Source organism: Armigeres subalbatus, chromosome 2 (genome assembly GCF_024139115.2).
Source record: "Armigeres subalbatus isolate Guangzhou_Male chromosome 2, GZ_Asu_2, whole genome shotgun sequence".
Classification (NCBI taxonomy): domain Eukaryota; kingdom Metazoa; phylum Arthropoda; class Insecta; order Diptera; family Culicidae; genus Armigeres; species Armigeres subalbatus.
Genome location: NC_085140.1, coordinates 46,051,279 through 46,076,315, shown reverse-complemented (window position 1 = coordinate 46,076,315; position 25,037 = coordinate 46,051,279). Strand labels below are relative to the sequence as shown.

General features: G+C 42.4%; 2 protein-coding genes across 2 annotated transcripts in view; one reads left to right on the top strand and one right to left on the bottom strand.

Annotated features, from left to right (window-relative positions):
- The first annotated feature begins 20,386 nt into the window (after positions 1-20,386).
- The window catches only part of LOC134214342 (uncharacterized), a 41,976-nt gene continuing 37,325 nt past the window's right edge, over positions 20,387-25,037 (top strand). The window contains exon 1 of the mRNA XM_062693739.1: positions 20,387-20,496. The gene's annotated coding sequence lies outside the window, so the exon portion shown is untranslated. The remainder of the gene's footprint in view (positions 20,497-25,037) is intronic.
- LOC134208951 (uncharacterized) lies at positions 21,708-23,850 on the bottom strand. The gene is made up of 2 exons (XM_062684920.1): positions 23,300-23,850; positions 21,708-22,621 (listed from the first exon to the last, which is right to left on the bottom strand). The coding sequence occupies exons 1-2, from the start codon at positions 23,472-23,474 to the stop codon at positions 21,708-21,710; spliced, it is 1,089 nt and encodes a 362-aa protein (XP_062540904.1). The 5' UTR covers positions 23,475-23,850.

Genomic DNA, 25,037 nt, shown 5'->3' with positions numbered 1-25,037 from the left:
GACGTGCGTTATTAGCGCCGTTCAGTTGCTCCGGTCTCGATCTTCCTGCTGGCGCTTTTCCTCACGGTCTCGATCTTCCTGCTGGCACTTTTTCCTCCGAAAAATCGAGTTTTGTCTGTTCCGCGCCTGTTTGCATCGTGCCTCGTTTGCCCTCGTGCGGTGTTGCTACAATTTCGTCCATATGCTGCATTCTTCTCCTCAACTAACTGCTCACATAAGCCGTCATACCAGTCGTATCATACCAGCCCTGACTGCCCAGGTGTTGACGAAACTGCAGAGCACATACTGTTCGTATGTCCTCGTTTCGACGTCGAAAGAAGAGCAATGCTAGATGTTCGCGGCCGGGACACAAATAATCTTATCCAGAGGATGTGTCAAGCGGTGGAGAAGTGGAACGCAGTCTCGACTGCAACCACTCAGATTGGTTAATTAGAGCGAAAGTGCCGAACGCGGAGAAGTGTGTGAATGGTCTGCCCATGCAGAGGTAATGGCGCAGCGGGTGGCAACCGAGATCGTCATATCGAAGCATGGCAGAAGTGTGAATGAATAGGTGTATGTATGGACTGCACACGCCGCGCTGGGAGTAGCGCAGGAATGTTGGTTCCTATGACAACTGATAACCCGCGGCGTGGCAGAGGAGTGTGGGTGAGCATCCAAGTCAGTCTCACATGGTACGAAAGGAATGAGTTGAGTTGAGTTGAGCTAGTCTCATATGGTATGAGCGAGGTGAGTCAGACTCACATGGTATGTCAGAAGTGGGAACCTAAGTAAAATGTCCCACAAGGGATGCCAGAGGGAGTGTTAGGTCGAATGACTAGAGAAGTATGTGTCAGCGCGAACTGAATGAAAGAGGTGAGCAGTCTCACATGGTATGATAAAGGTGGGCATACAAGTCAGCCCCACATGGCATGAGGGCACCCTCCACAGTAATTGTCCCTTACCGCGTCATGCTGGGCTCTGGCGTGGTGGACCTCTTTTCCCGAGCAACTTGTGGGACCAAAATGGAAAACCAAGTCAATTCTTCAATTAGTGGTAGTAGTGTAGGCGCCAACCCCTTCGCAAGAGGTGGGTTGTTCAGGTCTCCGCCTAGGAGGCCAGAGGCAATAGTCGGCAGCTCAGTGCGCAGCGCCAGCGTGGGTCACTCAACCTTCCTCTCGGCTATAAAAACGCCGGTAGGGGTTATTGACGGCCCATGGCTTGTGGAGGCGATGAACCGCAAACGCGATGGGCTTTCGGCCTTCGAGGTGGCGACGGAACAGCTGGACGCCATCATCGACTTTGCGTCATTGAAGCATAATATCAGCAAGGACCTCAAGAGGAGCTTGCAGAAACTTCGAAAGTCGATGCTGGACGCCAATCTGGAGAGGGCGGTCGGGACGGCCAAGTGTAAACCCGTGAAATACCCGTGAAGGTACCTCCAAAACCGGGGGAGGAAGGACTGGAACCTGAGGACCTGAGTGGACGGACCTCAGGAAAGACGGTGATGAGGGGTTACGGCAGGCTGAAAGTTCTCAGCCGCACCAGACCAGGGAAATAGAGGGGGGTGACGCCTCCTGGACCCTGGTCAAGAACAAGAGGAAACCGAAGACGTCAAGGGCCGAAAAGAAGGCCCAGGCGAATGAGGGTAGCAAGAAGTCTAGGGTAGGCGCCAATCGCTCCAGGGGCGATGCCCTAGTCATCACGGCGGACGAGGCTAAGTACTCGGATGTTTTGAAGGCGATGCGGAGTGACGTCAAGCTCGGTGAACTCGGCGCCGACGTACGTCGAATAAGACGTACCCGGATTGGCGAGATGATACTCGAGCTGAAGTGGGGCGTCTCGCAAAAGGGCGCCGCCTACAAGAAGTTGGCGGAGGAGGTCCTAGGCAGGCGAGACGGTCAAGGTGAGGGCACTCACGACGGAGGTGAATCTAAGGATTAAAGACCTGGACGAGATCACTGAAGTCGAAGAGCTCGTCACGGCACTGCGGCGACAATGTGAAGTGGAGACGCCCACCGCAGCCGTTCGGCTACGGAAAGGTCCGGCAGGTACGCAGGTAGCATTGGTTCGGCTATCTGCAGCGGACGCCTCCAAGGTAGTCAAGTTAGGGAGCGTCAAGGTGGGATGGTCGGTATGCCCTGTGCGCATATACTAGCAACCAGAGGTTTGCTTCAAGTGCCTGGAACCGGGGCACAAGCAATGGGACTGCAAAGGCCCTGACAGAAGCAATCTCTGCCGACGCTGCGGATTGGAGGGACATAAAGCACAATGCTGCACGAACCCTCCCAATTGTTTGATTTGTTCCAGCAAAGCTGTGAACAGCAAGCACCCCATGGGGGGTTCGATGTGCCCGGCGTTTAAGCGTGCTGCAAAATCAAAGTACAGGTAACGCAGCTGGCTTGCTCGGCCTCGCCCGAGTGTTTGGTGTGCGCAGGTTTTAGAGGAAACGGCGGAACACGTGTTGTTCGTGTGCTCGCGTTTTCGCGCAATGCGTGACCACATGCTTGCCACATGTGGTCTGGACACTACCCCGGACAACCTAGTTCGGAGGATGTGTAAAGACGAAGTTGGCTGGAACGCCGTTTTATCGGCTATCGCCCGAATCGTCTCGGAGCTACACAGAAGGTAGCGCGTGGGCTCAAGGATGGCTAGTACAGGCGCAAATAAGAGGTGGTCCAAGGGATCGGAGTCGGCTTCATGGGTCATACCGGTGGTCATGCTCTGTGGCCGACTCGATCCTTTTATCGAACAAGTGGCCGCGCGAAGAACAACATGGTATCGTCGCTTTCGCGGCGTCGGTCAACCAGGCGGGTTCCGAGCCCGAGGACGGAAAGGGGTCCTCGTCAAGGCTGGGGCAGGCGTAGGCCTCGCGTCGGCAAGTCCCTCTGTGTGCTGGCGAATAGGCCCTATCGCAGAAAGGTCAATTTGGGGTGCACGCGGCATCATCATTCTTGATACCAGTCGTGCAGAGGGAAGCAGGGGCGAAGTCGACCCTTCCCACCTTCCGAGGACATAGGGCGTGGTAAGGCCACCTGGAAAGCCGGCAACGCGCTGGCACGATACCATGGTGTTCTTCTATAAAAAGCCCCTCCATTGTTTAGGAAGAAAAAAAACATGGCATGAGAAGGGTGGGCACAAAAGTCAGACCCACACGGCATGATAGAGGTGAGCACACAAGTCAGACTCATAGGAGCGTTAGCGTGAGTGCAAGCATGAGCGTGAATCAAGTGTTTGGGTGAGGATACAAGTCAGACTCACACTGTATGAGTGAGGTAGGCATACAAGTCAGAACCACATGGCATGAGAAGGGTGGGCACACAAGTCAGACCCACACGGCATGACAGAGGTGCAACAGAGTATGTAGGGTGTGTTTGAGGGTGCGATAGAGCGACTAGTTAGACTCGCATGGGACGGGTGCCTGTGTGAGCGAGAATGAGCGAGTACGTTAAGTACTGCCATCCCCCAGAAGTAGTACTGGGAGGTAGTTCCTGGGGGAAACGATGGCGGAGCCCAAGGGAGTTTAGTCGGTATTACCGGTACGGTCGAGTCCGACACTCCAGTACACTTCCGTGTGGTAGTTTGGCAACTACAATGCACGTGTGCTGGGTTAGTGTGTAAATGCATTCTCCCTTGTAAAAAAAAAAAATACCTGTCGTATCTCTGATCCGGGGGCACCGTGCCTAGTGCAGCGGTTGCGGTGCTTCCAATGGCGGATCGAATATCTCTTCAGCCATCTTCAAAAGCTGCTGAGCCTAGCTGTTCATCTGTTGGGAGTGCCAATTCTAACTGCTGCGCGTAGTCTTGGGCTATAGTATACCGTCTTAAAGCGGCCCAATGTTTAGCCGCGGCGGACGACTCCGACACGTGGTGTACACCGTCGAGAGTTTTTGTTGGAATATCAGGTAGTGTGCGACGCTTCGCTCTAGATCGAAGATGGATAAGAAGCAGGCGCCAGTTAGTTGTAGTTGCTCTTGGGTAGATTGAGGAATATTGTTGTGGATGTATTGTATATACCTGTTGTTGAAATAAAGAGAGCTGCAGCTACTGGTAGAAGTATCAGTCACTATCCTGCCGTGGTGTAGAGAGGGAATTCTAGTATTTGTTGTTCGTTGTGAGGGGGTTCTCTTTTCTGCTCAACAGTTTTGAGCGCAGACATACTGCAACGAGGTAGTGGTCGGATTCAATATTCGCACTGCGGTAAGTGCGTACGTTCGTGATGTCGGAAAAAAAATTTACCGTCGATTAGATTTCCATGTGGCCTTGTGGATATTCTTGCGGGGAAGAAAGTGCTTCGGACTACTAGTGGGCATCCATCGTATGTCTGCTCCAGCTGTGCGTAGAACGCTTCTTTCTCGTCGTCGGGTCTCCCTTCGTTTGGACAGTGCACATTGATGATGCTATATTTGAAGAAACGGCCGTTTACCCTCAGCTTGCGCATCCTTGCGTTGATTGGTTGCCACCCAATCACACGTTGGCGCATCTTACCCAGCACTATGATGCCGGTTCCCAGCTCGTTGGTGGTGCCACAGCTTTGGTAGAAGCTAGCCGCTCGGTGCCCGCTTTTCCACACTTACTGTCCTGTCCAGCAGATTTCCTGCAGCGCTACGATGTCGAGTTGCGTGGATGTAATTCATCGTAGATCTTTTTATAGAAGTTTAACAGAGCCCACTGTCAAACCCCACCTAGGCAGGGAGGCACCACAACTCGCAGATGGCCTGGGGAGGGATCGTCAAGCCCTTGGACAAAGTGCCTGCTGCCCCCATACAACTCTGTTGTATGCTGTATCCAAATTCATCAGATTCGGCTGATATATATAGCTAGCTCTGTAGAGTAACTTACATCGACGTGTGCCCTGGACAACGGTCAACATGAGAAAGGGGCGATTGTTCGGGTGTCATGCAGTCGAGCCCAAAGCCATGCCGGCGTGCGCCCGTTATACGACATATGATGTGCCCTAGTGTGTAGGGTTATATGATTGGACTAGACTATCTTTGATCGGGCAATTCATGTTCTACAGGAAACAAAAACCGAAAAAGCTTAAGTTTAGGCGCACGTAGCAATCTGTACTCAATATCATCCTTTTTTGTATGCGTGCAAGATGTCTGCTTTTGCGGCATCCGAATTGCATCGTTGACAGTCCACGCTCACTCTCCGTACACTTAGTCAGTCTTTTGAAGGTGATCCTCTGCGGAAGTTTCCCAACTATGTCTAGCAGGTATATAAGCCTATAAGAGGCCAGACTGCCCGGTGGATTTCTTAATTTTCAGGCGCTTTACAGCTTCTACCAGCTCGTCATTGGATACTCATTCTCCGCTGTACGGTGTAGCACTGATATGTTTTTAATAAAAGTGTATCGATGAATTTATGTGATTTCCGTTAAACGAAAGAGTTTGCGTTGTTCTCGTTTAGCTTTTGAAGTAATACTACACAAGATCTGATATAGATGAGAAAATAAACCAATCGGATCAGTTTGGTTTGTGCCGTCACAAGCATCAGCACTCCCGAAAATAAATTGTTCGCAGATTCAATATCCACGTGGTTGGGGCGTGTTTCTTAGAGAGATCCTCCTCGATTTTATTCAGAAGTTTTCGGCACATGTCAGCTGGCGTCAACGAGCCTTTGAACCTTTCCCCATCATGACTCGATACGCATCACCACTTGCTAAGCTTAATGGCTCGTTTCAATGCGATCCAAGCTTCCTGCCTTACGCTCCTATCTCTCCGGCTGTGTCCTTGCTCTTTGCAAGCAGCACGTAGCGCACTGAGTACGTTGGGTACCGATTGCTACTAGGCTCCAACTTTCGCGGCATTCAGCACCATAAGCCTTTATCATCTTTCTTATCAGCTTGGCCGCATCAACGTTCTCGGCTCTGCTGTTTTTGCCTTTCTTTTATCGTTATTCGTTATCTATTGTGAGCGATTTCTGTAAACCCTGGTGCCCAAACATCCCTGTTCTGGTGGAGTTAAGACATTTATTTCCTCAGACTAAGGCCGGAGTGGCCTTTGCAGTACCTCAACCATTCAAACTTCTCCGTTCAACTTGGGTGCACGTCGCCAACCACGGATCGTTATCGAGAACCATTTTCACCGGGTTAATGTCCGAAATTCTGGCCCGTGCCCAGCCCACCACAGTCGTCGAATTTTCGCGATGTGATCGATAAATAGTTCTCCAAACAGTTGGTGCAACTCGTGGTTCATTCACCTTCTCCACTACCGTTTGATATCTGCACCTCTCCACCTCTTGCCTCCACCTCCACCTCTTGCGAAGTCCAAAGTATGTATGATTTCTAGCCATGATGTCTCCGAATTTCCTGCTGGAATCATTTTCGGCAGTAGCCAGTGAGCCCAAGTACACGAATTCTTCAACTACCTCGATTTTGTCACCACCGATACGAATTAATATTACCCGGCTTATACCCGGAATATAGACATTTAACTTTGATTGTATCAATAGATGAATAGGTAATACTATGTTCACACTACGGCCTGAATAACATGTTATTCAAATTATCGACAAAAGAAAGCTCGTCAAGATAGCCGAATAACATGTTACAAGGCCCTAGTGCGAACATAGTATAATCACGTATAATATTTAATATGTAGGTAAAGATTTGCAAAGAACAAAAAACACAATCAACAAAAAAATAAACGAAGAATTCAAACGATACTAGAATCAATCAAAGTCACATTCTCCGTGATTATCCTCTTGTTTGATATCGATCAACCCTTGGATCAACCCATGTTTGTAATGTTCTTAAATAATACCAATCAATAGCTTACATAAGTGTAACCATTCATCGAGCTCGTCATTCGTCATTACCCGATTATAAGCTATTTGTTTTTATGCATATGATACCGTTAGCAGTAACTATAAATCTCAGAGTACATAGCAGCTGACGACAGTGTTGGAACATACCGTATCATTATCGAACGTCTGCCCCAAACACAGCAGATCGGTCGATCGAACGATCAGTGATAGACGATGAGCGGAATCGCGATTTTGTTCAAATCACGTTTCGATCGTTCAAACCCAACGAGTCACGTTCACTATCGGACAGTTTGTTGTCAGTCGGTACGTAAGGGTAGAAGCACTCCTTCTAGAACGATACCTACCATGATAGTAAAATTCTCACCTTAACAATAACGGCGGCTAATTACAAGCGACGTTCCAGACTCTCGCTTTTATTCCGGCCTCTGCATCAGATTATTTAATTTATTAGAATCACGATTCGATAGTCAATTGCAGAAACAATGAACGTATTGCGATTTCATTGATAGTAGTTGGCGGCTGGTTATGTCTCCGGGGCTATTACAATTCGAAGTATGACCTTGGCAAAACCATCTCTGGGAGGGTGGATTCGAAGCGGTAATTATGCGAGTTCTTTCGGATTCTTCAATGGGCCCGCAGCGGTATACTGCAGAGTGCCATGACAATGAGATCGTCTTTGACTTTGAAATGTCGATCCACTGCCGCTTGTTGGAGACCGTTTGGCATACATACACGTGGTGCCAGGCATTGCATTTAGGCACAGATAACAGATATTGAGGCTGGCATCCCATACGTGTGTAAACATCCGCAACCGTTATTTTAAATGTATTTTAAATTGGGACCGCGTTTAGCAATTGATTGGAGATGGCGCAAGGATCATTGTTATTGAAAATGCAGCCCGATTGCGGCTGTCAAATGCATTGGCTGCGTTCGACGGTTGTAATTCAGCTGCATTCTTAGGTACTGCCGCAATCAATTGAATAGATGGCAGTAGTGGGCCAACGTATATCAATTCAAAAGTTTACACAGGATTTTCAATAAAATTTGTTCTAGCTTTAATGTCTGTTATCTGTGATTTAGGTGTTTGCTCCGTTTGCAAGGTAAAGGTTCTTACAATAATCGATTCAATGAATGGCATTTGTTTGATCAGCTTGTTTAGCGGAGTGTACCCGGATGGGATAGTCATGTCTGGACTACTGTGCTACTCATTCAACGCTCATTGATACATTGATGATCTCAAGGACGAGCTCGACACAATGTGTCACGATGATTGACATTGTGTCACGAACATAGGCCGGTTCAAACCTGCAGCAACGTGGACAACTTTTACGGATTCATCAAGAAAGTGCGAAAGGGAGAAAATCTATATGGGCATCATCTTTATTTCAGGGGAGTGATGCTATATTTTTTAATATGTCCTGGTCGTGTATTTACATGTTCGCCACCATACCACTTTCGTTGTTCCCCACATCGCCACCACCACCACCACCTCTGGACCACTTTACACTTGTGTGAGCCTCTACAGGTGGCAGTAAATATAGAAAGCCAACTTTTCATACTTCTTCAGAGGCTTTTCCAACTATTTCGATCAACAAAACAAATTGCGATGATTATATTTGCACATTTGTATTGTTTCGCCATCTAAACAAGAGTTAAAATTTCCATAAAACCAACTTAATTCACCGAATGGCGGTACTGCCTTTATCGCATTTAGCAGGACATCAACCTTAAATGGCGCTTATAAAGATCGATGTACCATTTGCTTAATAACTTTTAAATGCAATGTTCGATCGTTATCAAATGTGATCAACAAGGCTTTGTTCCTTGTTGAATGCAACATGTTGCGAGAAAATCGGTTAAGGATTACTATATGAAAAGTTGTCTAATGTTTTTCTTAGCTTTTGTGCACACACACATTCACATACGCACACACATACACACGGACAGACAGACATTTGCTCAGCTCGTCGAGCTGAGTCGATTGGTATATAACACTATGGGTCTCCGAGTACGTTTTCGGAGTGAAATGATAGCCTTTCGGTACAACTTTGTTGTACGAGAAAGGCAAAAATATGATCTGTTGGGGGATACATTCTGGAAACGATCACCATCATGGCGATTAGACTGGACTTTGACAGTTCGGGCGAAGCAAGGGGCGAAGTCATTTTCATATATCATGCGTATGTGAGACAATACACAGCGACTGTGCGTCTCTCACATACAATTTATTTTCTCTCAGATTCGGCCAAGGTGTCACCACAGATAACAGATATTTATGCTAGAACAAATTTTATGCAAAATCCTGTGTAAACTTTTGAATTGATATACGTTGGCCAACTACTGCCATCTACTCAACTGATTGCGGCAGTACATACGGACGCAGCTGATTAACAACCGTCGAACGCAGCCAATGGATTTGACAGCCGCATTCGGGCTGCGTTTTCAATAACAATGATCCTTGCGCCATCTCCAATCGATTGCCAAACGCGGTCTCAAATTAAAATACATTTGAATTAACGGTTGCGGATGTTTACACGCGTATCGGATGACAGCCTCAATATCTGTTATCTGTGGTGTCACCGTGATGTGTGAAAATTATTCATGCGATGTGTACTTGACTTTAAGGTGAATCGCGTTGGAATCCAATTTAAAAACTACGAAGCGTTTTCAGGGGCACATGACTCGAAAAGTAAACGATAGATAAAAGCGAAAAGAATTTTTCACCATTGCTCACTTGCAGCAATGCAGCATACACGAAAAAATGGTTTCCAGATGTGCGAATCGCCAAAAAATTTAAATTTGTAAAAGCAAAAACGCGAGGTAAGGGCTAGCACGGCCATTGTGGCCGCCATTTTTGGACACTGTCGTAATTCACCAAGCGTGCTGTGGAGAGCGGTCCAGGCGTTGCTGCATTATATTTTATTCCCACAGACGGCGTGGGTCGTCGTTTTCAGCATCAGCAGCACTCTTGGTGAAATTTCCTCGCAACAATTGAACTATCGGTTGGCTGTTTCGTTATAATGGTGTCTTGCACCAGCAGTGAAGAACTTTCTGCAAGGGTTGCGTCTGAATTACCATCGATTGGGAATCATTAGAGAAAGCAACTCTTAGGCCACAATTTTCTTGCAAATCCAAATTATCCAGCTTTTTACGAGAGCTATAATTAACAAGGGGTAAATCGAATTTGACATAGCTGTGAGCTTAATTCATGAATATATCATATCTTGGTATCCAAGAATTAGATCCATTTTTTAACCTGTCAAATTTGGTAAAATATCAAATTAGGTATGTTTTGAAAAACAGTTGGAAAATTCTTTAGGAATCCGTAGAAATATTTGGCGGACTGGAACGAAGTCTCGTACCTCTTCGACATGCTCACGAGACATCTTCACATGATCCCATATCGAATGATCTGAATGACCATTTCTTCACAGCTTAGCGGACGGTTGTAAAGCTTACTTTATATTATCGGCTCTATGTGAGCATGTAACTCTCTCGATTCAATGCGGAAGTGGACAGTGCGCGGAGACGGAAGTGGACCGTGTATTCGTTTTTAAATTTCTTGTGTATCATAATATCTAAGAATTATGATACACCACGAGATAATAGCACAAATCACGAAGTAATTTGTTTTAGTATGACAAGACTCTCAATACTTTTCCCACTTTTTAGCATGAAGCGAATGATGTTTCTTGGCTGGCAGCTGAACTATTCAAGTCTGGAAGTTACGACAATAACATTCTATATTGCCGAATGCGTGCGTAAAAATTGTCAATTTTAATGTTCGTCCTAACATACGTATTATGATTTCGTATAGAGGAGTAGGAGTGATGCATATCTTTTCATTATCCTTATGATACGATTTGTTGGTACATTTTTTTCTGTAATGGAGCTTAAAAAATGTCCAACCGCTATTCCTTCTCTAAATATTGCATTATTGCACATTTATATTTAGCTGAAAATTCGAATCGTTTCCCCCTTTTGTGAAATCCGAATTGAGCACAAACTGTCGCCCAGCACACAACCTGCTCGCCCGGCAGTTCAAACACCAAAGAGGACGACTCTTTATCGTTCAAAGCAACGCCTGCTTTGATACGCGTGGATCAGGGATGTATCGAGGAATGCATAAATACCATGCATTACGTATGTACGACGGGTTTATAAAGCACCCTCTCACACCTTTCTACACTAATTGGCCCGGCAATAGGACATAGGACGAACTCCATAAGCAACTATGAATGAATAAGTTACTCCCAGATTATCTCAGAGATTTTAAGATCATGTAAAAGGCCACCTTGTGATTTTCAGCATTCGAGCAGTCTGTGACCACAAATTGATTAACGATCTTGAAATAAATCCAGGTTTAGATAAAACGCCCTGCCATACTGTTGTTCAACGCGCGTGTTCTTGCACGAAAATCGTGAAGAATATCCAAATGCGTAGGAACCCCAGAAGCGTGTTATCTTTGCCAACTCACTCACTGTTTATTTTTTCTGTAAAGTTATCCTAAATCGGGCACCTAGCAAACCTAGAAAATAATTATGGCCTAACATTTTTTTTTAAATATGAAACCATGCTTCATGAACATAAAAATTCCAAACAAACTTATGACAGTCAAATGTTTTCACTGAAAATTTCAAATAAACATCGATTGCTAAGATCAACTTATAAAAATTATAGTGGACGCAGGATGTGTCAAGAGGGGTGATTCAAAGCATTATGGTATAGTCGCGTAAAAAGCAGGATTGAGTGGTTGCTGTTAGTGATTCAGAAGGCGCATTATTGGGAATTAATCGGTTCTTATCAGGTCCACACACACAGTTTTTAATTCTGCGGCTCGGCAAAAATCCGCACAGCCGTCTGCCCGGCAAAATAAAAACTGATATCCCGGCAAAAATGACGTTTGTTAGCTGATTTTCGGGAGCTTATTTGCTGATTTTCAGCAGCTTTGACAGAAATATCGGCAAAAAACATGTTTGCTGGGGCACGACTGTGCGAAACTCGGTAAAAGTTCAACATTGTGCTGAGATCCCGGTAAAAAAAAAATTAAGTGTGCACCATAAAAATTATATTGGCACAGGATGTGTCAAGAGGGGTGATTCAAAGCATTATGGTACACACTTAATTTTTTTTAACGGGATCTCAGCAAAATGTTGAACTTTTACCGAGATTCGCACAGCCGTGCCCCAGCAAACATGGTTTTTGCCGAGATTTCTGTCAAAATTGCTGAAAATCAGCAAATATTTTGCTGAAAATCAGCTAACAAACGTCATTTTTGCTGAAATATCAGTTTTTCATTTTGCTGACGCACGGCTGTGCGGATTTTTGCCGAGCTGCAGAAATAAAAACTAAGTGTGTATAGTCGCGTAAAAAGCTGAACTGAGTGGTTGCTGTTAGTGATTCAGAAGGCGCATTATTGGAAATTAATCGGTTTTTATCAGGACCACCATTCTAAACAAGGGATGGTTGAGCCGAGACGAGTTTTGCTCAAAGTGCAAATTAATCGATTGACAACGACAGAATGTTGCCGTCCGTAGCATAGTTAAGAGCGCGCGTAGGAAGACGCTGTAAAAATTTATTCGCATGGCATGAAAAGCCGTCATGTAAAATTTCCTCTCAAGATTATGACCCTAGTTGGTTGACTGCTACTACTGATTCCATCCATGCGAATCACATTTTTGCAGCGTCTTCCTCCGATGCACGCGCGTGTTTCTGCTTCCACAAGCAACAAAACCAAAATCAGAATCTTTAGTAAAAATTCAACTTGGCTGTCACTGACGCCATCCATGCAAATAAATTTTTGCAGGGCCTCTCTCCCATGCGCGCTTATGGTCCTGTTGTCAAAGGCAACTTGCTGCAGGAAAACCATGCGAGAAAATTTTACTGTAGTACCGCTGACACCGACGACAACCACCCGATAGTTTGTCGCTGAAACGCTATAGATGCAGGAACCACCATCATCGATGCTGGGACCGCTACCGACGCCACAGTTCTTTTAGATCTCCGTTCCCAATCTCCGTGTTCACTCATTGTGGATTCTCGAACAGCAATGACGCGCCTTTTTATGCCCAAAATAAAATGAAGCGGTGGGCCAAAAGGCCCGTAACTTACATGATTTTGATGTCCGTGTTGGGAATGTATGAACGGGATTGGTTAGTTATGAAATTTTAACTGGGTATGACAAGAATTTTCGATAGTTCATCGCAAACATTCGAAAAAAAACGTAATTTCTTGTCGAAAAACCTTGTCGAAAATTGTTGACAGGTACTCAGAAATAGTTCATAATAAACCCCAGGCGGTGAAAGTAATTTCATGTAAATCATTGTTGTTTGCGGTATCATTTACAAAAATAAAAAGAACGTCTAAAATGTTCAAACATTTTTGGGGTGGCAAAATCGGGTCGAAAACGTGATAACATCGGGGGTAGACAAAATTGGGGAGTGGCAAAATCGATACTGTATTTGCAAATAACGTTAATAACCAAGAAACGGAAAACCAAATCGACCACGTTCTAATCGACGGTAAATTCTTCTCCGACATCACGAACGTCCGCACTTACCACAGTACGAATAATGAATCCGACCACTACCTCGTTGCAGTATGCCTGCGCACAAAACTCTCGACGGTGGACGGTGTACAACACGCATGGAAGTCGGATGCCGCGGCTTAACATTGGGTGGCTACAAGACGGTAGACTAGCCCAAGACTACGCGCAGCAGCTGGAAGTGGCAGTCCCAAACGGAAGAGCAGCTAGGCGCAGCGTCTCTCGAAGATGGCTGGAGAGATATTCGATCCGCCATTGGTAGCACCGCAACCGCTGCACTTGGCACGGTGCCCTCGGATCAGAGAAACGACTGGTATGACGGCGAATGTGCGCAGTTAGTGGAAGAGAAGAATGCAGCATGGGCGAGATTGCTGCAACACCGCACGAGGGCGAACGAAGCACGATATAAACAGGCGCGGAACAGACAAAACTCGATTTTCCGGAGGAAAAAGCGCCAGCAGGAAGATCGAGACCGTGAAGAAACGGAGCAACTGTACCGCGCTAATAACACACGAAAGTTCTATGAGAAGTTAAACCGTTCACGTAGGGGCCACGTGCCACAGCCTGATATGTGTAAGGACATAAACGGGAACCTTCTTACGAACGAGCGTGAGGTGATCCAAAGGTGGCGGCAGCACTACGAAGAGCACCTGAATGGCGATGTGGCAGACGAAGATGGCGGTATGGTGATGGACCTGGGAGAAAGCGCGCAGGACATGCGACTTCCGGCTCCGGATCTCCAGGAAATCCAGGAGGAGATTGTTCGGCTGAAGAACAACAAAGCCCTGGGGTTGACCAACTACCAGGAGAGCTATTTAAACACGGTGGTGAGGCACTGGCTAGAGCGCTGCACTGGGTCATTACCAAGATTTGGGAGGAGGAAGTTTTGCCGCAGGAGTGGATGGCAGGTGTCGTGTGTCCCATCTACAAAAAGGGCGATAAGCTGGATTGTAGCAACTACCGCGCAATCACATTGCTGAACGCCGCCTACAAGGTACTCTCCCAAATATTATGCCGTCGACTAGCACCTACTGCAAGGGAGTTCGTGGGGCAGTACCAGGCGGGTTTTATGGGCGAACGCTCCACCACGGACCAGGTGTTCGCCATTCGCCAAGTACTGCAGAAATGCCGCGAATACAACGTGCCCACACATCATCTATTCATCGACTTCAAAGCCGCATATGTTACAATCGATCGGGACCAGCTATGGCAGCTAATGCACGAACACGGTTTTCCGGATAAACTGACACGGTTGATCAAAGCGACGATGGATCGGGTGATGTGCGTAGTTCGAGTTTCAGGGGCATTCTCGAGTCCCTTCGAAACCCGCAGAGGGTTACGGCAAGGTGATGGTCTTTCGTGTTTGCTATTCAACATCGCTTTGGAAGGTAATACGAAGAGCAGGGATTAACACGAGTGGTACAATTTTCAATAAGTCCGTCCAGCTATTTGGTTTCGCCGACGACATAGATATTATGGCACGTAACTTTGAGAAGATGGAGGAAGCCTACATCAGACTGAAGAGGGAAGCTAAGCGGATCGGACTAGTCATCAACACGTCGAAGACGAAGTACATGATAGGAAGAGGTTCAAGAGAAGACAATGTGAGCCACCCACCGCGAGTTTGCATCGGTGGTGACGAAATCGAGGTGGTAGAAGAATTTGTGTACTTGGGCTCACTGGTGACTGCCGAAAATGACACCAGCAGAGAAATTCGGAGACGCATAGTGGCTGGAAATCGTACGTACTTTGGACTCCGCAAGACGCTCCGATCGAATAGAGTTCGCCGCCGTACCAAACTGACTATCTACAAAACGCTAATTAGACCGGTAGTCCTCTACGGACACGAGACCTGGACGATGCTCGTGGAGGACCAACGCGCACTGGGAGTTTTCGAAAGGAAAGTGCTGCGTACCATCTATGGTGGGGTGCAGATGGCGGACGGTACGTGGAGGAGGCGAATGAACCACGAATTGCATCAGCTGTTGGGAGAACCATCCATCGTTCACACCGCGAAAATCGGACGACTACGATGGGCCGGGCACGTAGCCAGAATGTCGGACAGTAACCCGGTGAAAATGGTTCTCGACAACGATCCGACGGGCACAAGAAGGCGAGGTGCGCAGCGGGCAAGGTGGATCGATCAGGTGGAAGATGACTTGCGGACCCTCCGTAGACTGCGTGGTTGGCGACGTGTAGCCATGGACCGAGCCGAATGGAGAAGACTCTTATATACCGCACAGGCCACTTCGGCCTTAGTCTGAATAAATAAATAATAATAATTTGCAAATAACGTGTTTTAGGGAGTGACCCCACACGGTATCAGACCATTAGGTCGTTAGGCCGAATGAACATTAGGCCGAACGGTTTTTGTTTCTTTTTCCTTTTTTCTTGAACTTTTATTCTCCCTCATTCCATCTTCCTTCTTCCCGCCTTCTTATCATTTTTCCTTCTTTAGTCCTTTTTCTTCCATATTCATTCTTCCTTCTGGCTTACTTATTCTTTCTTCTTCTTTCTACCTTTTTCCTTCTTCCTTTCATTTCTTTCCCTCTTCCCTCCTTTCTTCTTTCTTCTTTCTTTTTTTCTTTCTTCTTTTTTCTGTCTTCTTCCTTCTTCTTCCTTTGGCCTTCTTTTTCCTCTTCCCTTCTTCCTTCTTTCATCTATTTTCTTCCTTTTTATTCATTCCTTCTTACGTTTTCCTTCTTTTTTCCTCTTCCTTCTTCCTTTTTCTTTCTTGCTAATTTTTCCTTTCTTCCTTCTTTCTTATTCCCTCTTATTTCTCCTTTTTTTTCCTTTCTGTGTTCCTTCTTCTGTCTTTTTCTTCCTTCTTTCTTCTTCATTCTTCTGTCTTCCTTTCTTCTTCCTCCTTCTTTCTTCCTTCTACCTTCTATCTTCTACCATTATGCTTTCTTATTCCTTCTCCCTTCTCTCTCCTTCCTTCTACATTATTTTTTCTTCCTCATTTCTTCTTTTTACCACCTTCCTTCTTAGTTCCTACTTCTATCTTCCCTCTTTCTTTTTCCTTTTTTTTCTTCCTGCTATCAGAGTGTAAAATAATCGAAATTTTTTTGTGAAGTCCATTTTTCTTCATTTGTCAGTTCACTTCCGACACATTCATAGTCGGCTCTGGACAAAAGATATTTTAGTTACTAGATAAAGATTGTCGCTTCGGTTCCCTTTGTTCTGCTGTCCGAAACATGTGTGGTACATACCTGTCAAATCGTATGGATTTTCCTTCTTTGACATTTAGCTCCCCTATCCTCGCCAGCAAAAGATGTTCCGGACAGCGACGACAGCGACAATCTTTATCTAGTAACTAAAATATCTTTTCTCTGGACGGTCAATATTCAGTTGAATATTAGTCATTGAATATTTATGTATATTTTACAAATTGATAAATTATCTGAAATCTGAACACGTTTCAAATGAGTAAAGTGACTTATCACACAGGACTAAATCCGATTTTCATCCGCGAGGCACTTTCAGCGGTAAACATCAACATAAACAATGATAATTATGCTATTTTCTGCACATAGTAAACACATTCAGTGACAGTCGAATGAATGAGTTCGAGGAGTAGTCGTCTGACTATGTCATTCTATGTTTTGAATATTCATGCGATGTTTGTCAAAATTCGGACCGAAGTTGCTTCATGAAGATGAATATTTTAAGCTCTGCCTGCTATATTGTTTTCGGGTGGGAAACATTCTCGACACTCTGGGCATAGTGTACCCATTGTATTGCAACACAAGATACATACTCATGAAATGGTTACCGACACTGGCGGAGACAGAGGTGGGGCACCACACGATGCAATCACACTATTGTTCTCATAGGCTATTGTTCTTGCGCCAAGTGGTGCCCCACCAAATAACAATAGCTGGCGCCGCCAGTGGTTACCGAGCAGTCGTAACTGGCCCAATAATAACAAATTATGATCTGATAGCAAAATGAAATATGAACGTGATTTATATAAGAGATAAATGATCAGACGAAAACATCAATATTTCAGATTGAAATATCATGAGGAAATCATGTTATTTTATTAGTAATAAGTGATCAATATCTCGTGCTATAAGTTTGTTTTTGTTCATAGCATATATTGATATTGAAATGATATTTCAGAGCAAATTTATGATATTGTTGCTTGTTCTTTTATCTCTTTCAATCTAGTCCATAGTTTCCCAAAGTGGTGGGTCACGACCCCACAGCCTGGGTAAATCTTATGGAAGTTATGATCTAGTCCATATCATGTTTTGTTATGTAGTTTATGGCTTCTGCCCGGGTTTTAATATCATGAACTGTTTAGTACAGGATAGAACCTTGAGGCAATTGTTCGATCAAATTTCAGATTCAGATTTCAGTTCCATCGAAGCAGACTCAAAAAAGCTTGAAAAGATATATATTGAGTTTAATAAAAATACGTCATTTATTCTTGCAAGCGGAATTGTGCTAAATAAATACAAATCCAGGTTTTACTTGAATTCATATGGCAAAGCTACAAAAAGATACTAAACCTCACCATATTTTTCTGTTACACAACTAGTGCTCTTTGAAGATAATGTGCATAAGGATCTCGATTGTTTCGCGATAAAACTAAAAGCCCCAACGACTGCACAGATTGTGTCTGGTGAGGAAAAACAAACGATATAAACTTTTGCATTGTGCATTGATGCTCCATTCCGGTGTTATCTAAGATCATGGTGAGACTTCCGATTTTTCGATTCCAGCGAAATTGCTGTTATGTGTAACATACGTATCCGGTAACATACGATTCCGTCATTTTGTATTAAATTTCTTATCGTGGGAATTTCATACTTAGTTCATCTAAAACTGTCATTACTAGAAAAGATCAGAAATAGAGAAAATCGAAGCCATTAGTTTTACGATGTTTGCATCATAAAAAAATTGTCGCGTCCGGTGCACCATTTCTATTATATATCCTCTATTAGCTCGATGTGGAAGAATCGATTTGGCTATTAAGTAGCTACGCTTGTTGTAGCGCCTTTAGATTTCTATTGAAGACATCTAATATACCGTGAGCCATCGCGCGATCGCTTACAAAGAGAAGCCGTAGCTAATGCATCAGTTTGCACAAAAATATAAACGGCATGTGAACAATTGAAAATGTTCCATAGAAAATTCAAGCTTTTACAGGCTGTTACAAGTAAAATAAGAAATCGCAATGGAAACAATAAATAATCATATAATTCAAATAAATATTGAAAATTAGAATTTTTATCTTTTCGATATCACATTTACAATACTAATAACTTTAAATTTACCATACAAAAAGTACAATCATTGTAGAAAACAATCAAAAAATGAATATTTTTGTTAGTGTATATAAACCTGGGCAGAAGCCATGAACAGAATAACAAAACTTGGAATTGTTTGATATAAGAGATAAAAGAACAGGCAACAACATCAAAACATCATTACACCGAAAAATCATTTAAATATCAAGGTATGTCATGAAGAAGAACTAACTTGTGGCACATGATATTGATTACTTTTTACAAATATCATATCTTGATCTCCTCATGATATTTTAGTGCAAAATATTGTTATTGTCGTCTGTATCTCATTTTGCTATTTAATCAACGTTTGATGTCTACGTTTGAACGTCTACTCGGGAAAAGATGATAAACTATAAAAACAAACCAAACTAGTTCACTTAAAAATGGCAGTGAGTCAATACGTATATAATTTAGTATAGTCTAGATTTTTCGTCACAAATTTTATACGCAATTTTCGATCGTGAAATAAGTTCGAAATGTTTAGTTGAGAATTATACATTGCCTTTGTTGATTAAAATGTTCAAAGTATAATGGAAACTTTATGTTTAGTTATTGCTTTCACCTGATTTGATTTATTGATTGTTTTATGGTTTACGGACAAAAAATCTAAATTTTAATGGAGAGTACATTTTGCTGCCAATGGTTGGCAATGTCATCTACTTCCACCGTACCATATGGCGTACTGCAGCAAGCACATTTTCACCATACCCATACCCGCGTTGTTCATTGGCTCGGTTCATCGTTTCTATAGTATTGCTTCCGGTAAAAAACAAAATTTGAATTGGTTTTATCATTATTTCTTATGAGTCGCATCGTCTTGCTGTTGTAGGATATTGCCTGATTCACTTGCATCGACAGAGAGATAGCTGTACCAAAAGCTTTGTAATCTTCGACACTTGTTCTTCCGAGGGCCACTAGGGTCAGCTAGATGCTGTTTCTGTATATTCTTTTCTAAATTTAAACAGCGCAATTCAGATGTATTCAAAGAACAGAATCATTCAGAGATTCAGACGTGATTATTAAACCTAAAACGCCATGCGGTTATAACCTCATATACCGTTCGGAATGGGGTTCTATCGACAAGTTCTGGCTTTATGTTTCTAATATGACATCAGCATCATTTACATATATACAGACATCAGACAAATCTTCATGACTGACTATTTCTAATGCGCCAGAAAGCTATCCTTTGTCGCTAGGTGGAATGAATAAAGTTTTTCTTTAGAAATATGCACAAAGGATCCCCTTTAGGTAGGAAAAGGAAGCTATAGTACGTCCGTTTGGCTACCCTTGTCATGCGGTAGAGATTAAGCGGTGCACTTCTTTTTCAACGTTTCCCTTACTGGCTTCTGGTACATGATGGAAAATCTTTGGGCACATGGTGTTCAAATGCATCAAGTTCAAGCTCTTAGATGACCCCAACTATAATACTTGTGCCTGCTACGTGTAATTCATTATGTTATTCGAGAAATAAGGTTTTTTGTATTTGTTTATAAAAGAAAGCTGTTATTGTCCCCTAATCTAACAGGGCAAGTAATTTTTCTTTCACACGAACCTGAATACATGATGTAAAATCTCTTGATTGTTTATAACAAATACGCCTTGCAGATGTGTCTTGAGATCCAAATCAAATTTGGCATTCATTGGTATGAATCGATTCACAATACAAAATCGTTGAGTAATGCGATTTGGTTTGGTTAGCGCTCGCTCCAGTGCTGCAATAAAAGGGATTGAATAAGCAAGCGGTCTTCGATCATCTCGATTGTTTCGGTTTTATTGTTATGCTTATCGGTGTTGTGTGGTGTGGTGCATTCAACTGGAGCACTTTGCAAATCATTTAGCTATGTTTTGTGGTTGGTGGACGCAAACGTGAAAACAAACTAACAGACGCAATGCAAGATAAATGTGAGAAACTGTGACAGAAAAGCAAGATAACTGTTTCATTAGGTCGCGATTAGGCAGCATGTCGAAGCACATAATATTGGTCTTTAGGTTATTTAACAAATTGTCGTTGTTATTCTGCATAAAGATACAAAAGGTATAGTTTTCCGAGGTATTATCATTGAGCTATATTTATGTGGAAACAAAAGTTGTCAATAAGATTTATTACGTGAAATCATTGGTTTCTATTGGTTTCCTTATTATGCACTAAATTAAAAAGAAATTTTCTCGTATACCTAACTAATTTTTAATAACAAATTGGGTTTTTAACGACTAGTATTAGTAGCATAGGGCGGTATATTTAAATTGAATCACAGTCACGTGTTAAGCTTTCAACAGCACAGGAAATTGAATCGAAAAATGTACAAAAATTAGCTCCGGTTATTCATATTTTTTACACTCATCACCCTACGAGTTTTCGTCGTACATAATTAGGCTTGCTATACCTGCAAGCCTGTAATATAATCTGTCATTATAGACCATTGTTAGGCATTGTTGGCATACTGCTTACGCGAGACGAATAGAGTAGGATCACCTAACTTTAGATCTGCATCGTCTCGTAATGGGATGACACCTACTCTAACTATGATGGGAAATTTGACATGCTTTCTGTTGTTGAATTGCGGCAAAAATATCAGCAAATTGCAAATTGGATGATTTTAATTTTGTTTCGCGAGGCGACTTACATGCGATATGAGTGGTAACGATGATAGTTCTTTGTTTCAAGTCTTAGACAAAGATGCATCAAACAGTGTCAATCGCATTACGACAATTGCATCATTCGTTTGAGAAAAAGGTTCTCTTGCACAATCATTTTTACTCAACAGTTTGATGATCTTGGCAGCTAGTTTGATGAACTTTGAACATCTTTATACCAACTCTTATATATATATATATATATATATATATATATATATATATATATATATATATATATATATATATATATATATATATATATATATATATATATATATATATATATATATATATATATATATATATATATATATAAGTTAAATCACGGGGATTCGAACATGAGTTTTTAAAAAAAGAACGTCTACTCTAAATCACTGTTAAACCAAGAATGATAATTATATTCAATTCTACTTAGAGCTAACCTATGCAACTGAAACTAGCTGACCTACACTTTCCGGAGCCTGTCCAAGGGTCGATCACTGTTGTCGTCGTTGTCCGGATGTTATTTTGTTGATGCCGCAGTTTATCGTCAAAAGGTAAATGTGCTGTAGGCTGTTATGCGTTTGCCGGTCGCTCACGTGGTTGTTGGGGTTGATGCTTTTGATGATTCGGGCCAAATAGTGTTTGTAGGATGTTTGGTGTTTTATCGTTGCCAACTTGATGTGACGTGGTGGGTTGGTTGGTAACTGCTCCCCTTTAAGATCGTATCGTCCCGATACGATTATTGGAATGGTTGTTGAACGTCTCCTGATAATGATGTATGAGGTAACAAGGAGCACTGAAAGGATACTAAAAGTTGAAAGGCCTACACTGGTGTAGGTGTATTTGATATTCTCGTTTTCTAAGTCAGGAAGTTTCTGACGATTATGGATATGCAACTCATGTAGCTTGTGCATGGAAATATCGTGTTCGATTTTGTGTTCTATCTGAACTCCGTCGAGTGGGATGATGTGTTGATGAGGTTTGCTGTACAGTTCCAAGTTACTGTAAGTCTTGTTATTCAGTGTTATTGTACAGTTTGAAAAATATATCAGTATTGTTCCCTTCAGTGTTCTGTTGGATAAATTGCAGTTTGTACCCATTTCAATAGATGATGTGTTCTTGATGATGATGTGGTTTTCGGTGAGTCTTTTGACTACTGTTGTATTGGAGTGTTCGGTGAAAGGGCATTTACCTGGGTATCCTCTTAGAATTTTTGAAAAGCAGTTATCTGTGGAAACATCCATGAGGTCGTTCCGGTTGCATAAAGTGTTTGTTTCGATTGCTCGACAATCCATTTTGATGAAAAACGTTGAGTTTATTCCGAATAGTGCTGATGTTGTAGGTATCTTCATCGTTCTACCGTTGATAGGTACTGGCTCTAAGAGTAGTTGGTTGAAGCTGGAAGGTTCTAGTTGGGGTATGAGTATGATGAAATATAATGTTTTGTCTTTGAAGACTGATATGATATCTAAAAGCTCGTAAACCTGATCTGTATTAATGAACTCTACGTGTTGTTCTTCTAATTTGTCCTTGATAAGTTTAAGCTCGCTCTTATCTAGAAAGTTTCTGGGAATAATTTTCAGTTTAGCAAGTTGAATAGTTTCAAATACTGATTCTAAGAAGTCCTCAATTTGATCTAAATGGTATGAAATTTTGAATGTTTGCATGAGAAGGGTTACATTGTGGTTCTCTAATCTATTATTTTTAGCTTTTACAAGTTCTTTTACAATTGCATTTTGGTGTTTGTTGAAGCTTTCTGTCATCTCGTTTAGTTGCTTTTCAATCCTTTCATTGATGGCTACCTGTACGTTATTCTGTTTAATTAATGATTGGCTTTTTGATTTCAAGTTTTGAATATCATGATTTATTTCTATAAGGTCGTTTTCATCAAGATTCCCTGTAATCAATTTGATACCTGATCCTAACAAATTAAATGCACCTCTTCTAGCTCTTCTATGTGGTAAAAGGTTATAGTATAATTTTGAAACATCTTGAAATTTTCTCGTCAGTAATTCTGTTATATCGTGAAAGGACTGAAAAGTTCTTAGGCCTGAAATAATTCTTTCAACTTGTACCAATACATTACCGTATTGGGTAAGGTCGACTTCGTGGTATAGTCTGTCGTAACTATTGATGATGAGGCTTTGTCCTGTTTTTATCGTCAGTAGTCCTGGGTTGTTCGAAAGGTCCTGTATTTGTATAGTCTGCGTCTGCGTGGTCTTCATAATGGACAGTGGAATTAGGATGGTTAAGATCAGCATGGTTTTCCTAAAAATAGAAATAGTAAGCGTTATTTACGAAGTCTTTTTAAATTATTTTTATGTAATTTGCGATTCGAGTTATCTATGAATGTTTTATTTCTATTCTGGATAACTTGAACCGCGTCAAATTTTTTCTTGGTTTTACATTTGATTCCTTGCACTTTGTGGAACACTTTCTCGTTCTCCTGCAATTCAGGTTCCTCTTCTCTATTTTGATTGTGTTGATCTAGATCCTTTTTCTGGGTTCGTTCCAATTGCATGACAACGTCATCGTATATCTTGTTTCTATTTGCCAAAATTTGATCCATATCAAGTGGGCGTTCTTCACCATCTTTTATACCAAAGAAAATCTCTCTGGGTTTTAATTTTGTTGCCGTGTGGATTGTTCCGTTATACAGAGTGCAAGCAATCATGTAAACTTCTTTTGCTACTTAAGTCATTATACTTATCCTTGATGCACCTGTAAATCTCAGCGAGAGTACTATGAAATCTTTCGACTATACCGTTAGTCTCGCTACGATTTACTGGTGTGAAATAAATTTGAATCCGTAAATCTTCTAACAGTCCCCGAACCTCAATGGATTTCATTGCTGGTTCGTTGTCTGAGATGATTAGCTGTGGCTTACCGTGGGTGCTGAAATATTTTAAAAGCGTTTTCCTGATGTCCTGGATATTCCTACTAGCTAATGGCAATATGACTGCAAATCTGGAGAATTTGTCTACTATTGATAGAAACATGTTTGGTTGGGATATGAGTATGTCTAGATGAATGATTTCTAAAGGTGCTTTTGGAATGGGCGATTCCCCATGTTTAATCTTGTATGGTTTACGCTCATATTTATTTTTGTTGCACGTTTCACAAAGTAAAATGAATTTTCTGATATTTTGCTTCATTTTAGGAAAGTAATATTTTCCTGCCAGTTCCTTAAAATTTTCCCAAATTCCTCTATGTGAAAGTTCGTGAGTTTTTCTAACCAACTCGTTTTGCTCTTCCAAAGTTTGTACGTCTTCCAGTAAAATTTGAGAAATCCTGACTTTAAGAATTTTATTTCTGCTGAAATAGTTTTGTACACGACTTGAATGGTAGGAATGACTGACTCTGGACACATAATGCAGTTCACCTGTTTGGGGTTCATGTATACTTTAAAGATGTTGATTAGAGTAGGTACGCCAAACGTTATTCTTGAAATTGTTCGCCTAAAAATGCGTGGAAAGATTTCTTCTACCTTATTTTCATCATGGTCACTAATACGGAGTATTATTTGATTAGAATGTTACATTGAGAGGGCGTATAGTCATTGGAACGAATTCGCTATCATCTGTATCTGCCGAATGAACGGTTTCGTCATCTGACTCGTCTTCTTCGTTTAAGTTTACTTCATGCGGAATTCTAGATAAACCATCTGCGACAATATTCTGTTTGCCTGGTCTATACTTAATTTCATAATCATATTCCTCAAGTTCGAGTCTCCATTTGATAAATTTACTATTTGGAGTTTTGAGGTTTAGTCCATACGTTAAAGGTTGATGGTCTGTGTATAACACAAATTTTCTACCAAAAGG